General features: G+C 41.5%; 1 protein-coding gene across 3 annotated transcripts in view; it reads right to left on the reverse strand.

The window, feature by feature from the left end:
• The window catches only part of LOC108603324 (ubiquitin carboxyl-terminal hydrolase puf), a 27,783-nt gene extending 12,946 nt beyond the window's left edge, over nt 1-14,837 (reverse strand). The window contains exons 1-19 of one of the 3 annotated variants that reach the window (XM_017992046.1): nt 14,759-14,837; nt 13,515-14,612; nt 12,765-13,458; nt 12,176-12,686; nt 11,762-11,824; nt 9,356-10,242; nt 5,949-9,212; nt 5,696-5,882; nt 5,046-5,626; nt 4,865-4,988; nt 4,606-4,793; nt 4,279-4,549; nt 4,034-4,216; nt 3,409-3,808; nt 3,214-3,319; nt 2,978-3,149; nt 2,723-2,913; nt 2,312-2,664; nt 1,067-2,012 (exon numbers count right to left, since the gene is read on the reverse strand). In XM_017992046.1, the coding sequence (XP_017847535.1) occupies nt 1,067-2,012; nt 2,312-2,664; nt 2,723-2,913; nt 2,978-3,149; nt 3,214-3,319; nt 3,409-3,808; nt 4,034-4,216; nt 4,279-4,549; nt 4,606-4,793; nt 4,865-4,988; nt 5,046-5,626; nt 5,696-5,882; nt 5,949-9,212; nt 9,356-10,242; nt 11,762-11,824; nt 12,176-12,686; nt 12,765-13,458; nt 13,515-14,612; nt 14,759-14,801 (10,262 nt within the window). In that variant the 5' untranslated portion in view covers nt 14,802-14,837. Of the gene's footprint in view, nt 1-1,066; nt 2,013-2,311; nt 2,665-2,722; nt 2,914-2,977; nt 3,150-3,213; nt 3,320-3,408; nt 3,809-4,033; nt 4,217-4,278; nt 4,550-4,605; nt 4,794-4,864; nt 4,989-5,045; nt 5,627-5,695; nt 5,883-5,948; nt 9,213-9,355; nt 10,243-11,761; nt 12,687-12,764; nt 13,459-13,514; nt 14,613-14,758 lie in introns of those variants that run through there. The other 2 variants (XM_017992045.1, XM_017992047.1) reach the window with 2 other exon arrangements.
• Between the last annotated feature and the right edge of the window lie 256 nt (nt 14,838-15,093).

A 15,093-nucleotide genomic window follows, 5' to 3' on the forward strand; every position in this document is an offset into this window, starting at 1 on the left:
CAAGCTTTTTAGGAAGCTGTTATATTACAAAGTAAATTTAAAAAGTTAAATTTATTTAAAAAACAGTGCAAAGCCAAAATACGATATTAGGCCTAGATCAGTTGTTCGTAGCTGAGGAGCTCATTTATTGGTCTTGCAAGACCAAACAATGTACATTATTCCATATCAAATTTTCACTCATAAAAACTAGAAGTCAATAAAAATGGCACAGGAGTGTCGTTGCCGTACGAATTTATTGTGGTCTGGGCTCGTATAACCATCGATATAAGGTCGATTTTGATGGTGGTGAGGGTTTTTGGCTTTGTGACTTTTGAGAACGTTAAAACAAAATGCCAATCTTTTTTGTGGTGCAGCGAGATTTTAGAACTGTTGCCTCAAACTATAAATAGCAGCCTTTCTATATGATTGTTATATTAGTTATTATCAGGGTTTGCATTTACTACTCCGTAGCAGCGAGATTTATAAAAATATTGCTATGCTATTGCTACTGCTCTCACTTTGACGAGAGCCAAAGCAGAGCCATAGCGGGACAACGAAAAAATGTGTGCTCTGCTCTGCTCGCAGTTTCGTCGAAAACGAATTACTACGGGAGTAGCATAGCTTTTCAACGCTGGTTATTACTCTAGTGAGTAATGCATTTTTTTATACCCTATAAAGTGTTCATATATATTATTCATCAGCAAGACAAGCTGAGTCGATTGAGCCATGTTTGTCCGCCTGTATAAGTAACAAGATGTCGGAGACTATAACAGATGATTTGTGGTAGATTTAAGTTTGGTTTGGAAATTTGTTTCCGAATGGATTTTTTGTGCCGGGGAAAGTCAAAATATTCCCATTTTGTCACGTTTTTGAAATAAATAGAAAAATGTCAACACATCACGTTTTCGGTGATCAGCACGAAAAATTCGTGGAAACTAAATAACGAGAATTAGTCCTGAAATTAAAATTTTAGTAATAATTTGATGTATTTTAAAAAAATTTGTTTGAAAAAAGGATGCAATAAGCATAGCTAGAGTTCAGTGATATAATATAAAAAAAAAGTATTATTTGTTAGAAAGTGACTTACTTGTGTGTTAGCGTGTTGTTATTTATGCCTACCCAAAACTTAGGGAAATAGTTGAAATGCAGCGGTGTGGATTCAATAGCCACTAGGCAGTGTAGTTTAACGAGGGTGTCGCTGAGGGTGCCAGTGTTTATGCACATGCGAAGCATTACATCGATAAAGTCATGATATGGCCTATAGAAAGCATCAACCTGTGCGTCATATTCGGCATCGATTCCACGTGGTGTTAGGTCTGATAGAGCAATGCACATTTGTACTATAGGTCTAGGGGGACGCGGTGAGTTTTTTGCGCCCATTACCCACGCCGTTTGCTTAGCGCTTCGACGAGGGAAGTAAGGACCCAGGGGTCCTATTGCATTAGGGGCATTTGCCACTGATAAATGACAATTTATTAGTATGGGTGCAAGAATGCTAATGGCCTCCAGACTAGTGTTTCGCACCAGCTCCTTAAGCACCTCCAATGCCATACGAATTATCTCTGGCGAATTATACGTATTAAGTAGAGTTGCTAAGCGCTTTATGGCATCTGGTAGTACTTTTGACAGTGCAGAGTGCTGATGCTGTTGCCGCAAAAAATGTTGTTGTTGCAGTTGCATTTGTTGTAATTGTAAATGTTGTTGCATTTGGTGCTGTAGTTGCTTTTCCTTCTGAAGGGGCGTTTGAGGAGTCTGTGTGCTCTGCGTATCTTGTTGCTTATGTAACAATTGTTGTTGCTGAATTTGCAATTGTTGTTCTAGATGGTGTTGTTGTTTTTTTTGCACGGGATTATCGGTTCGTGTTCGTAGTGTGGCCAGTAACAGAACCATTTCTCCAAGTAGATCCAAAAGATCTCCAGCCACATGGCAGGCCGTGGCCTCGTGATGCATGGAATGTAGAGTATGTAATGCTTCGAAGCTCATCTCGATGCCTCCGTTAAATACAACCAGCATGCGATCATCGTCGTTGTCCACTGTAATAGACAATAAAAGTATTAAGCACAGCTTTTTACAAGCTAGAAAAATTTTACTTGTATAGACTTTTTAACTTTTAGACTTTTAGACATAACGTGTTCCAGTCAGCGATTCTTGTTTATTTTATCTGATGACACTTTTATTTTATTCTTAAATTTTTCTGTTCAATACAACTTTAATAACGTTGATTGACAAAATTAAAGCCAATAATTTTAAATTATGTTTTAAGGCCAAATGGGTACTTTAAAGTTCGCTGCGGGTCAGACGGAGAATTACGCTAGAAAAACTTGTAACGTACCGAGAATTTTAAGCGCGCTGATAAGTGTTGCCCACGATACCCGAGCATCCAGGCTACTTGTATAGGAAACAATAACAGAGCGTCTAAAAGCAATGACATCTTGTTTTTCCTGTTCACTGGCATCGGGATGTCGTGTTGCAAATAGTGTCATCAGCTTAAACAGTTCATCGACAGCAGCCGAATATTGGGTGGGATGAGGAGTAATATTTTTGAAGGCCCACTGGAGGTTTTGATGTTGTGCCAATTGACGGGTGAGTGGCCGACTTTGTTCGCAGCATAAGCGCAACAGTCCATAATAGGCAGGTAGCATGGATCGGTTGTAGGTTACAATCTCCGCGTCATCATGATCCGCACTACATGTGAACATTATTAGTATATGTATATATATGTATTAATACATTATATTCTTACAGTATATAGTTAAAGGCAATATTTCTGGTTATCTCAGGACAATTAGCTACGAGGGTCGCGTTTTCCGGGCAGTCGACTAGCGAGTGATACCAAAATGTAAGCAATGCGTGCTTATTATGATGAGCTGGCACGCTTGGCTCTGATAATCGCGGATGAAACAGTTCCCAAAGCGATCGCATAAAGGACCCTATCTGTGAACGAAATGCGAGATTTTAAAGTTATAAATAATTAAGAGTGTATTAAAGAGAGGCTTGCCATTTGTTTTTCTGTCTTAGAAACCATACAGTAGCTGAGTAAATTAAAATAAGCTGTGAGTTTGGTGGTACCATGCGTTCCAATGTCTGCGTACGCGCGTGCTGGTCGAAGCAAACGCAGCAACAATGTGATCACCTGGTGCAACACAATCTGGGCTTCACTGTTAATTTCGCTAAAAATATGAAATAAGAGGAAGTGAATTGTCTGATTTCAAATTATCCAGATTCGGAATGTACCGATAAGTGTGAGGTTGAACTGTTAGCAATTTATGTTGGGAATGAGCGCGAAAATTCGCACGAAACGCTTGTGAAGGCACTAAAGCTACCAGTAGCGAAGCAGCGGCTGTAATATAATATAGAATAAAACAATAGTTACGATAACACAATCAAAATACCATTCGACTTCGAAGTAAATTCAAAGCTATTTCGTACCATTCCGGACGCGTGTGTTGTCATGCGCGATCATAAATTGTTCCAACCATTGGTCGGCCGACTGAAGAATCCAGGTATGTGCTATTTTATTCTTTGTTGCCTGCACGGATAACCAGTCAAGAACAGATTGTGGGCAATATTCAGCCGCATCCCACATTCGTGGTAGAACGAGCTGCGTAAAACAAGGCAAGCCTACAGGGCCGCTCTGAGTTTCAATAAGAAGTGTTAATAATTTAAAGAAAGGGGCACAGAGCTCAGTGTGCCTAGTGACCGATCCGAAGAGCATACTGATGATCTGAGTAGCCAGACGCTCATCCCAACGGCACAGCGCATGGATTAAATGCTTTGTCTGATGTGAATTTATGCCGTCTTTTATTTGTTGATACAAAAATGGAAAGCCCTACAAAATATTTGTACATATTATATATATATAAATATATGCATACAAAACAGACAATATTTGTGTACATAAAAAACAATAAGTTATTATACTCGAGATTCTATTTGTTAGTTTAATAGGTTAGATTGTTGGTTATTAGGATGGTTGATTGATGAATGGATTAATGGTTAAACGATTGATGGATTAAATGGAAAAAATAAAGCTTTGGAGTTTTTTAAGGATCACCTTTCCACCAGCAATAGCATTGAAGTCTTTGGGCGATAACCGTAAGCGAAAATCAGCACCGCGCGAGCGTTCGACAAGACTAGCGCACAGAGCAATCATTTTGTCCAAAGAGGCGGGCCTTATTTTGTCCACAGAAAGCGCTTCATCTGAAGAGTTGTCTTCATTGTCCGAGCTGATATCAATCTGCATATAAATCATTGCTTTGGAATATATATTGTGCTTCGATGGAAACAAAAATTGCTTACACTATCTGAAGACTTGTGTCCTAAATAAAAATCGACAAGGCTCTTAAGAACACCAATGCGCAACAGAAACATTGCCTCTTCATCGCCCATGCGCGAAAATTCGCAAAGAAGACTAAAATATTCAGATAAATGACGGAGATGTGACCGAGCTCCATGTTCCAGAAGCGATATTAAAGAGCTAATATAACGTGTCACGCAGGAAGCATTTCCGATTAGTTCCTTGTTATCTTCGTCAGTTTCCACGCCAAGGTACTGATCAACGTGCGAAGCACTGCAAATGTTAATTTCTTATAACTAGTTTATTTCGACCTATGCTAAAAGACTTACCGCAATCGCTGTATAACGTGTACAACTAAACGCTGGAACATTTGGCGTACCATTTGATTAGGACACTGAATTAATACATGCACTGGCCAATATGGCTCTACAGACATATGTGATAAGAACCATTCGCAAGCTTCTTCACTGGCATTAAACTGTTTGGTTAGCAACTCGACCCAGGGCACCATGGTTGGCTATGAATTTAAATTGTGAAAGTGAGTTTCTGATATATTGTATTGAAGAATCTTGTATGTATGTCATGTACCTTTTCCTTAGCGTGTATAAAAGTTTCAATAAAAAATGAAACAGACAACTTTGTAGCCATGCAGGTGACATCCGTTTTCGAGATCAGTGTCTGTGGTATATGTCCACAAATTTGCCACATAAAACTAAATCAGATAAAAACATAAATATTACAGCTAAATTATTCGGTTTACAAATCATACTTAAAATAAGTGTGTTCGAAGATATTACGATCCTGCAAAAATTGCCGGTTATCTTGCCAAATCCAGTCTTCCAATTCTTTGTTCAACAATGGGCGCAAGTTTATTTTTGCTATCGGTTTAGTTGCACTTTCAATGCTATCAGATTTGGTAGCCGATGTCTGAAGTTCGTTATTATTGATGTTTTTATTTGGTAAGGAGTAATCACAATTAGCTGTTCTTAGAGCCTCAGCTATTTTTGGCCAACATTTATTTTCAATTCGGTCCTGAGATTGTTGAATATTTATTCTAATTTCAGGCGTCTTAAATGCATCCGATTTTTCACTAATCGACTTCTGTGTTTTTCTGGATAATGCATTATTACCATTGTTGATTTTTGACTCAATTTCAGTTTGTAGTTGCGGAGGTTCCGCATCAGACTTTTCCTCATTGGTGGGACTTGGTGAGGGTGTTGCTAACAATTCTGAGTGTCTTCGTTGAAGATGTTCTGGTAAGCGGCGCTCGTAAAACAGCATGTAGGCGGAATTTGTTTTCTCAAAACTAAAGTCTAAATATTTTTCTGTCACTGAGTCGTACGTTTTACTCTGTTAAACGAAAGAATTAAAATAAAAATATTTGGCGAGACTTCTACAAATCTCTATGTGATGGCTTACAGTCATCTCTCCGCCGAAACACTCTGCAGCTATCTGGGAGGGATCAAAAGGTTTTACTTCCGCATCATTAAAAAGAAACCAGCGCTCATGCGGATGAAAGGTGTTTTTTGTCCGCTCCTTGATGAAGCTATAATAATGACCACCATCTGCTGTTCCTGTGTGCACTGTTACACCGACCAATTCATATCTGTGGTATATAATGGAACAACTTTATAACTATATATATTAAGGCACATATTAACAATTCATTTACTCATAGCACTCCTCGATATCGGCATCTAGTGAAGCCTCGGCCGTATCATTCCCAGAAGCCTCGTCGCTTTCTTTGTGATTTTGACACTGACGCTTTCGCTTTTCTCGTTCCTCTTTGTACTGTTGCGGCATCAGAGTCTTTTCCACATAGTGGCACATATTAAGCCGCAATGGAAATGAGAAGTGTGTATTAACTTTTTCCTTGAGCATGGTAACCATATTAAAGGTATAGCGCATAGTATTAAAACACAAGATCTGAGGCAGCTTCTTGAAGCAAGCACGTTTTTCGGCACGTACCTTCTTTCCACACTGAGAGCACGTGTACATATTGTCGCCTTCTAGTGTATCCTTAACGGTCACCTCGTCAAGCGACTCTTGCAGATTACGCATATCGGCTACCTGGCACCGTACCGTATAAAACTCTTCGGCAGTGCGTGAGACGTGTCCGCAGTCTAGCGACACAACATTATTGCTTAAAGTACCACAAAACAAACGCTTTACCAAATGTTTCAAATCAGGGGTCATCTCCTCCAATTTGGATACCAAGTCAATAAAAAACTCGGCCATGTCTTTCTGCTCTCCTGTATTAAGTGGCTGGTGATCCATTTGATAAACACGACAAAAACTGCGCGGATTGTACGCTTTGCGCTCCGATTCAAGCAGATAAGCAAACATACGCTGCAACTCGAGTAGCGTGTGGGCGTGCTTTTGGGCGCCAGCAGGCGGTACTCGCAAAATTGCAGCACGAGCCTGTGGCATCATATAAAGATGTTGTATGCAGGAAGCCATATAACAGGTGGCGCCAAGATTGGTGAGTCCCACATAGCCGCACTCGGCCCTGCCTTCGTCACGTGGCCAGTAGTCCCACGGATAGGGCTGCTTTGGACCCGATTTGTGCTGAGAGAGCAATCGGGCGTGTAGGTAGTCATAGTTTGTGGCGCAAGCGCGACAAAGCTCAACAAGCAGATCGTAGGCAGCCGCTCGGGACGTGGCCGATTTGCATTTTGGTTTCTGTCGGTTCGTTGGCGAGGGCATCTCGAAGAGAAAACCTATTACCTGCTCGATGAAGCACAACGCCTTTGGTGTATACTTATATGTAGTGTCGTACTTGATAAGATTGGACATAAGATTTAGCAAGCCCACCAAGCCATCGTCTTGATAACCATGCCGCAGTTCATAGTACTCTCGATCAAGAATGCTCGCTGAAATGCTTTCGCACAGCTTTTCAATATCAATACATTCTTCAGCCACCATTTCCGGTGTTAATGTGTCCACGAGGCGCGCCAGCAACCAGAAGTAATCTCGACAGGCAGGCCCATACGGTTCCTTGCCTTCCTCTGAGAGCAGAAACTGCGTGTGTTGAGTAGAAGAGCTCATCTGCTCTGCTCGAGGCAGTAATGCAATTAGCTTGTGTAATAACGGAGCCAAGAGCTGTCGATAGCTATGCGTATTGCCCAAACAGATACGATAGAGACCAGCGCATATTTCGCGACGCACCGCTGGCTCAGGATCTTGAAGTATGAACTTTTGGAGCCAAGCACATTGCTCCGGCTGTGACCAAAGCAAAGAGCGTGCATCTGGCGAGGCATGCACAAAGCTTACTAAAATATTCATGGTGAATTGCACAAGCTGAGCGCGGCCCCAGAAACCAGTACGCACATTATGGAATTGATAGAGATAGACCAGCGATGTAGCAGTGGTTGATTGACTTTGCTGATGCACCTCATCGCTGAGAATGCTGAACAAGCGGTGTATGCATTGTGACGGCTCCATTAACTGCAGCATAAATGCATGCGGTCTAGACATTAAGACATGGACATCCTGTGTCTGCAACTCTTCAAATCCAAGCAGCCATATAATTCGTAGTAAACTTGCCAAGCAGTCGTGCCTCCACTCATTCAGGGCTAATTCTTTGGGATTAGCACTCTGCTGAAGCTGACCTTTGCTGAAAATTTCGTATAGATGTTGCAATCCCCCACATTTAATAAACGCCTCAGTCCACATGGTACTCTCGCATAGAAGGCTATTTCGTACTGGAATTTCTGCCAACGTGGTCGTGTTAATATGTAATTCACCCTCTGGCGGTCGGTCTTGCTCGTGACACTCGTTCTTCTTTTGTCGTTTGCTTGGCTGCTTTGGATGGTTTTCTTTATCACTGATGTTTACCAGATCACTGACGTCTACATCGCTGCCAGAGCGCGGGGTGGACATTAACGCGACATCCATATCATTTTCTGAAATCTCTTTGCTACAGTCGCTGCTACTGTTGCTACAATGCTTATCGGTTGCGATATCATTGCTGTTTCGTCTACTACTGCTTGCGTTCTTTTTCGTACGATTCTGGTCATCTATAAAGTTGATATTAGAACAAGGATTGCTTGAATGGCGTAATACAGATAGCGCTAAACTCTCTACAATGTGTAGGGAGTACATGAATTTCTGCAGGTTACTGGGATCGAGAAGCTCATTAAACTTTTGCTTCACCTGTTTACGTTTATTGAACAGATGTTGTTCATTCCCAGCGGAATCTAGTTGCTGCAGGTCTCTTAAATCATCCAACAGATTCTTGAAGGCATCCAGAATATCCGGATTGGTTGGCAACATGGCCAGTATGTCCCAAACACGACGTGATAATAGCTGTGACTTGGTGTGATGCTGCAGACTGAGCGTTGACGTTTGCGGCTTCATGTCACCCAGGCTTTGCATCAAACAGAATAGTTTTTCAAAGTACTTTGGCTGCAGGAGCAGCACCGTAGGCAAGCATTCCTTCGGCGGCGGTGGCAACATAGATGGATGCTCCAAATTTGGCTCCTTACGTCGCGCACTTCGGCCACCCAACGAAACGTACACAATTTGGTTATCCTTAAAGCCAGCATCACCTAGTGTTCGTTCATCGTAATCCGATGTGAGCTCTTGTCCCTGTGTTATGATTCGCAACGGTCCATCGCTTAACAAGAGTCCAAGCACAGGTGCATTGAGATGCAAGCTTTCCCACCATTTGGATACCTCAGCCTTCAGATCAGCAATCAAATCGCAGGCGTGCATATGTAACAGACTTTTCTCGGAAAGACCAGCTTGCTGGAGGACAATCCGAATGGGAGGACCTGTTCCCTCATTTTTTAGATTACTATGAGACCCAATGCCTTTGCCCTCGATCGCCCAGCGCCGAAGATGGTAAGCATATCGACGCCTAAACGTGTCTAAGTGTGTATTTAATAAAAGTAACCCACGCTGCACACGCATCAGAGCATTTTCGTCCTCAATGCTAAAATTTAAAATAGCAAGAAAAATTAATACAACGTCAAAAATAGTAGTTATAGTAGAAGAAGCAGATTTAAAACATTAAAAATACATAAGTTTGTGTATATATTTTTTTTTAGAGATTTTATTTTGTTTTGATTTATTTACCTTTCAAGTGCTGCTGCAGCCTGTACTAGGTTATCCATACACTGGGAAACAAATTCCTTTTCCAATCGGAGCTGTTGACCCATGTAGTACATGTTGATATACTGGATTGCAGCCAGGGATACCTCATTGCTTTGAGCGCGCAATGCAATCTTCCATAGGTGGTACATTCCTACGGCACTGGAGCACGCAGTTATTGTTTCGCTATGCTTTTCATATTCGGCCACTGCGATGCGTGCAAAACTGCATAGCTGTTGGAACAAGCCCAAAGCTACCATGGAGAACTCCTCTGGTTGCAGTTCAGGCAGTTTTTTTAAATACAAATGTTGAAGAGCTTCAATGCCTAGGGCATGCTGGTCACCGCCCTTTGTTTGTGCCTGCAGCCACGAGAAATAGCAATCCGAGCATTCGGGATCATGTGCCAGCCAATCCCAGAGGGCATCTAGCTGATCCAATGTCAATCGAAAGCTTTTGGGGGATCCGACGGACGAGAAAATGGATGAAAGGAACTGTAATCTAACTGAAACTTGGGTTTTGTGCGAATATAACTGCAAGCACAGTTGGTGCTGTTGTTGCACCCCATTTTGATTTATAAGCAGTTCCGCATGCCGCTTTGCATAGTGTCGTATGTTATTAAAAAAACATTGCATCATTTTATGATTACGTTCCGCCCACAATGTCATCGAGTGCGTATCCGAAGGCCGAAATTGTTGAAACGACGCAAATAGCTTCGGTAACAGTCTTAAGCTAACAATTACACTTCGATTATTGGCCACATTCTGCAAACAGCCCTCAACAAACTTTGTGCGTAGCTGGCGGTCCATACTAAAGCATAGCAGTGTTGCTAATGCCTTTTCAGCTTCCAGTGCTAATGATTCACCAAGTTGACACTAATAACATCAGAATTAACAACAAAATAAATAAATACAAGTAAATAGGATCTATGTTCATTTCAATAACCTGAACTATCTATATAATGAACACTCTATAACGTGAACAAATTTTCATCGCATCGCAGCAAATTCACGCGCGCACTCACAAACATATGCACACAAAACAGCTAACGCGGCAAAGCTAGTTTCTGTTGTATCGTTAGCAGCAAGCGCGCACCCCACTGACTATATTGAAATGAGCATAACATCTAAGTTATTTATCCGATCGTTCTAAAATTCGGTCGAGAACATATTAAAACGTTTATGCTATTTTTCTCTTGAATATTGCGAGCGTGAATCCTTTTATTATACACTTTGAAATTTTTATAAGAAATGGTAAAGGATATTATGTAGTTGTGAAAATGTATGTAACAGGAAGGAGGCGTGGCAGACCCCACAAAGTATATATATTCTTGATCAGCTCGACGAGCTGAGTCGATATAGCCATATCCTTCTGTTCGCCCGTCTGTATGAGTGCGTGTTTCTCAGCAACCAAATTTGGTATGTAGATGCTCCTATACCCAGGACATATCGCTTGTACTTAATTTTTTTATTTCCTCCCCACTCCCACGCAAATCGAAAATAAAGTATTACACCCACAATATTAAGCATATAAAAAATATTTAAAAATTTTAAATAAATTATGATAATACATAAATACGGTTTATCATGTTTTTGACCGATGTCGATAAAGACAGGGTGCGATTTTGCTAATGCGTCATAAAAACGTCGTTATCGACGCACAACCAACTTTTAAGTACACTTTGACTAGAACATCGCAGCAAACACTCACTAACACACACAAAACAGCTAACGCGTCACAGCTCGTTTTCGCTGTAGCGTCAGTAGCGATGTTTTTATGGCGCTACAGCACCCCGCTGTTTATATTGAAAATTAGAATGTGAATAACACCTAAGTTATTAACACGAAATTTTTGAAAATCTGATTTTTAAATATTTTATTGCTTAATATCGTTTTTTTCAATTTGCGGGGGAGAGGGGAGGAAATAAAAATAAATAAAATAAAAGCGTTCAGGTTTGGATATAGGAGCACCTATGTACAATTGTTGCTCTAGCTCTTATAGTTGCTGAGAAACAGTTGCTGAAACATTCAGACGGACGGACAGAAGGACATGGCTATATCGACTCAGTTTGCTTTGCTGATCAAGAATATATATACTTTTGTCTGTCGCGCATCCTTCTGCATAACTTCATGACGACCTTTTCCAGTTCTTATAAAAATATCAACGGTTGTATTCTAGTCTTAAGCATTGCATACTAAAAAGATTTTGAAAATGGATAAACCTTTTCCACGTATTTAGAATTCACTAGATAGTGCCTAGCTTCTGGAAATCAATATGGTTCTTTATACTTTATTGAGTTTCAATATGAGCAGCATTGGATTTAATTAGTTCACGTTATCAAGCGTGCACAGTATGTACAATGTATTGTTTATATTCTACCAAGAATGTACTTACGATTTTGTCGTCTTGCAGTAGATCCCATAGTAAAGTATTTCCCGGCTGACAAACGTCGCTTAGCTTGAAAGAGGGCGGGAGGAAGTTGCTTGTTGCTATGGTACCAAATTTGGGTGATAGCTGTTGCTGTTGCAGTTTGCTGCAACCGTCCAATAGAGCAACTTGTGCGTTAGTGTCAGATTTCAAATTGACTGCAGTTGCAGCAATAACAGCTGCATTCGCCTGCTGGCGCATAGCCGCCAATGACTGCTGGGCGTTACCAGTTGCGACAGCAGCGGCAGCAACTGCAGCTGCAGCAACTGCAACATTTGTTTCACCTGACTTTTGCATGGCCATGGCTGATTGTGCGGCAATAAGTGCAGCAGCGGCAGCGGCAAAAGCCGGGGCTACATCTCTGCAATTGGGTGTACTTACGCGTCCGCTGACCAATTGCGCCAACTCCTCCTCACATGGAGAAACATCTTCGTCGTCGAAATCGGCAAGATTTTTTTCCGACTTATTGCTCATTGGTGAGGAATAGCTGTTGTCATTTTCAGCGCCGCTCAACAGTTCACTAATGTTTGTCTCGGCTATGGCGCGAATGTAAGGACCTTCACCATGCAAATGCTTAAGAACCGCGGCAGGGACAAGTTGATGACTCGAAGCGACACCATCACTGCATTCATCACTATCTGCTGGCAGTTCTCCATCGGCATCCGCGTCGACGTCATCGCTGCTGGGGACGTCCTCTGCACCGTCCCAAATTTCAACAAGCTCGTGGGGCAAAAGGAGTCGCTGATGTTGCTTGCTGCTACTGCAGCTGGCTTTTTGACGACGACGCTTGTTATTGGTCTTCTTACGATGCAACTGAAGCTCCAATTCGGCACGAGACTGCAACTCTTCCTCGCTGCTAGTGTTGTCGATTATATTGACAATGCGATGTGATCTGTGAATGTAGAATGTTAAGAGTATCAAGGTTAAATATATGTGCTTATACATATATTCAATAATGGTAAGAGCTTACTTAATGTCCAGCTTGGCAAGGTCCTCATTGCTCAGTTGCTTTGTTACCTCAGTAGTGGGATCACAAATATGACGCCTGTGTCGCGCCTGTTTACAAGGTGTAACGCCATCAATTGGACTTTTATGGCCACCACTAGCAATACTGCTATCGTCAGCAGCAGCCTGATCATCTTCGGTGTTGCTGCCTTCAATGCTACCGCTGTCAGAACTAGAAGCAGTTGCATTTGAGCCAAGAATATGGTCCTGCATCAAATTCATTTGAGAACGCGAACAGTCTCGCGTCCAAATTAACTTAGTTAGAGCGGAGGCAATATAAATACTCTGTTCAGTATGATCTTTCGGTTCCATGCGACAGAGAAGCGAATACAAATGCATTGCGGGTCTGGGAGCAAGATTCTTTACCAAAGCCGGCAAAATATCAAATATTGTTTTTGAACAGTGCTTTAATTGTGTTGCCTGCCAAATAAGCTTGATGTCTTCTTCGGATATTTGATTTTCCACCGCAAGAAAGTTGAGTAGCACATGAGCTTGCTTGACAATTTCAACATGCAGATTTGGACCAAACAAATGCTGCACAATGTGATTCTCAGTCAGCCAATTTGCAATACGTTGTCCAAACAATTCTACCTCATTCACGGTTTCGGTTGTGCAAATTTCATTGAATAGATTTATATGAGCATTTATCTGAGCCATGCCTAAAAAAAAAAGTTACCAAGATACAAATTAATCCGAGAATGTTATCGTCGTTTACCTGCAAGTCGCATGGTCAGTGTCGTCGACGTGAAATACTTAAAGGCTAGGGCCAGGCCTTCTGTGTCAAAATTGACGGCAACATCAAGTGGATCCCGCATTGAGGACCACACAAAGTCAGCCATGGCTCGCGTGGCTGCTGAGCGAAGGTTTTGATCAGAAAGCTTGCACATGTATTGCAATATGCGGCTGCGAAGTGGTACAAAGAGCTGTGAGTTGCAGTGATAATTCAGCCAAAGCTTAACATTGGATACTGTGGCAGTCATTGAGTGTGCTGTCGAGACCGGTAGGTCTGGATGATCGAAGCATAGCGACATGGCACCAAATCCACCCGAATTGCAAAACAGGCTTACGTTGCGCAATAAGTAAATGGGAAGATCGTTGTCATGCAGATCACAGATAAGTGCCAGATGGTGGGCCTCCTCAGCTTGCAAGTCATCAAGGCGGGAATGCATGCCATGTTTATGGGCAATATATAGGGGAAAATTGAGCAGAAACACTTTCGAGAGGAGAACCAATAGTTTTTCCACTTCTGGTAGTATCCAAGGTTCCTCTGTGTATAGTGATGCGCATTTGGTACTGCTGATGCACGTTGAGGGAGGTGATCTTGGCGGCTGTTTTTTAAGTTCCACAAGAGCGTCGACAGAAGCTCGCTTTTCCTCATTTCCACAAGCTCTAAAATGATTTACTTTATTATCATCACCAGGCCAGGATGTTGAAGGCGATGGCGGTGACAACGATTTCGACTCATTTAAGCTCGTTTCGCTAGTTTTTTCCTTGCCATTTCCAGAGTCGTCCTTCTCGTGACTTTTATGTTTGTCGAGCTCTGGATTGCGGTTTGCTTGGGCAACACCGTGTGCTGCATTGGCCGTTAGGCGAGTATAATTCTCAATTAAAGTATCAATATGCTTTAAATGCTGAACTGTGAGACAAATGAGCGATTGCACTACAAGGTTAAAACGATCATAATTTTTATTGTCCCGGTACAAACACATACACTGCCGCTGAGGCCATGATTGAATGTAGTTGAATGTTATCTCAATTTCACTCTTTAGCATCAGTTGAAACTTAAGGTCTGAACTAGCAACACGCACTTCATCTGCAAAGGTAAAATATCTGTGTATATTATGTGTTAAGCAGGGTGTTTGTGTGTAAAAATTAAGAGTTGCGACGATATGTAAATACTGGCACATGTATGAGTGTATGTATATACGCAATATAAAGCAGGCAATTATTTGTACTTACAGATCTCCAATAGATTTTGAAAATCGGCACAAACCTCGCACATTTTTGTAAGTAGTGCGAATCGGCTACTCTGAACTATGGCCTCTTCACCGATGCTTCAATAATTCCTATCCTATCCTATCGTTCTGCGTTTTGATGTCGCTCTTTTCCTTTGGCTCTGCCAGGGTTTGGCGTTCTCGAAAAGGAAAAACTTGTTAATGAACTTTGACTTATACAGTTGATTCCAGTATCCGTGAATGTCATTTATATATCGCATTTGATGTCACTCATTATTATGCACATTCAATCATTCCATTAAAAATGAACTCCCAAGTTCTAGCAAATTTTTACGAATT

This window comes from Drosophila busckii, chromosome 2R, assembly GCF_011750605.1.
Source record: "Drosophila busckii strain San Diego stock center, stock number 13000-0081.31 chromosome 2R, ASM1175060v1, whole genome shotgun sequence".
NCBI lineage: Eukaryota > Metazoa > Arthropoda > Insecta > Diptera > Drosophilidae > Drosophila > Drosophila busckii.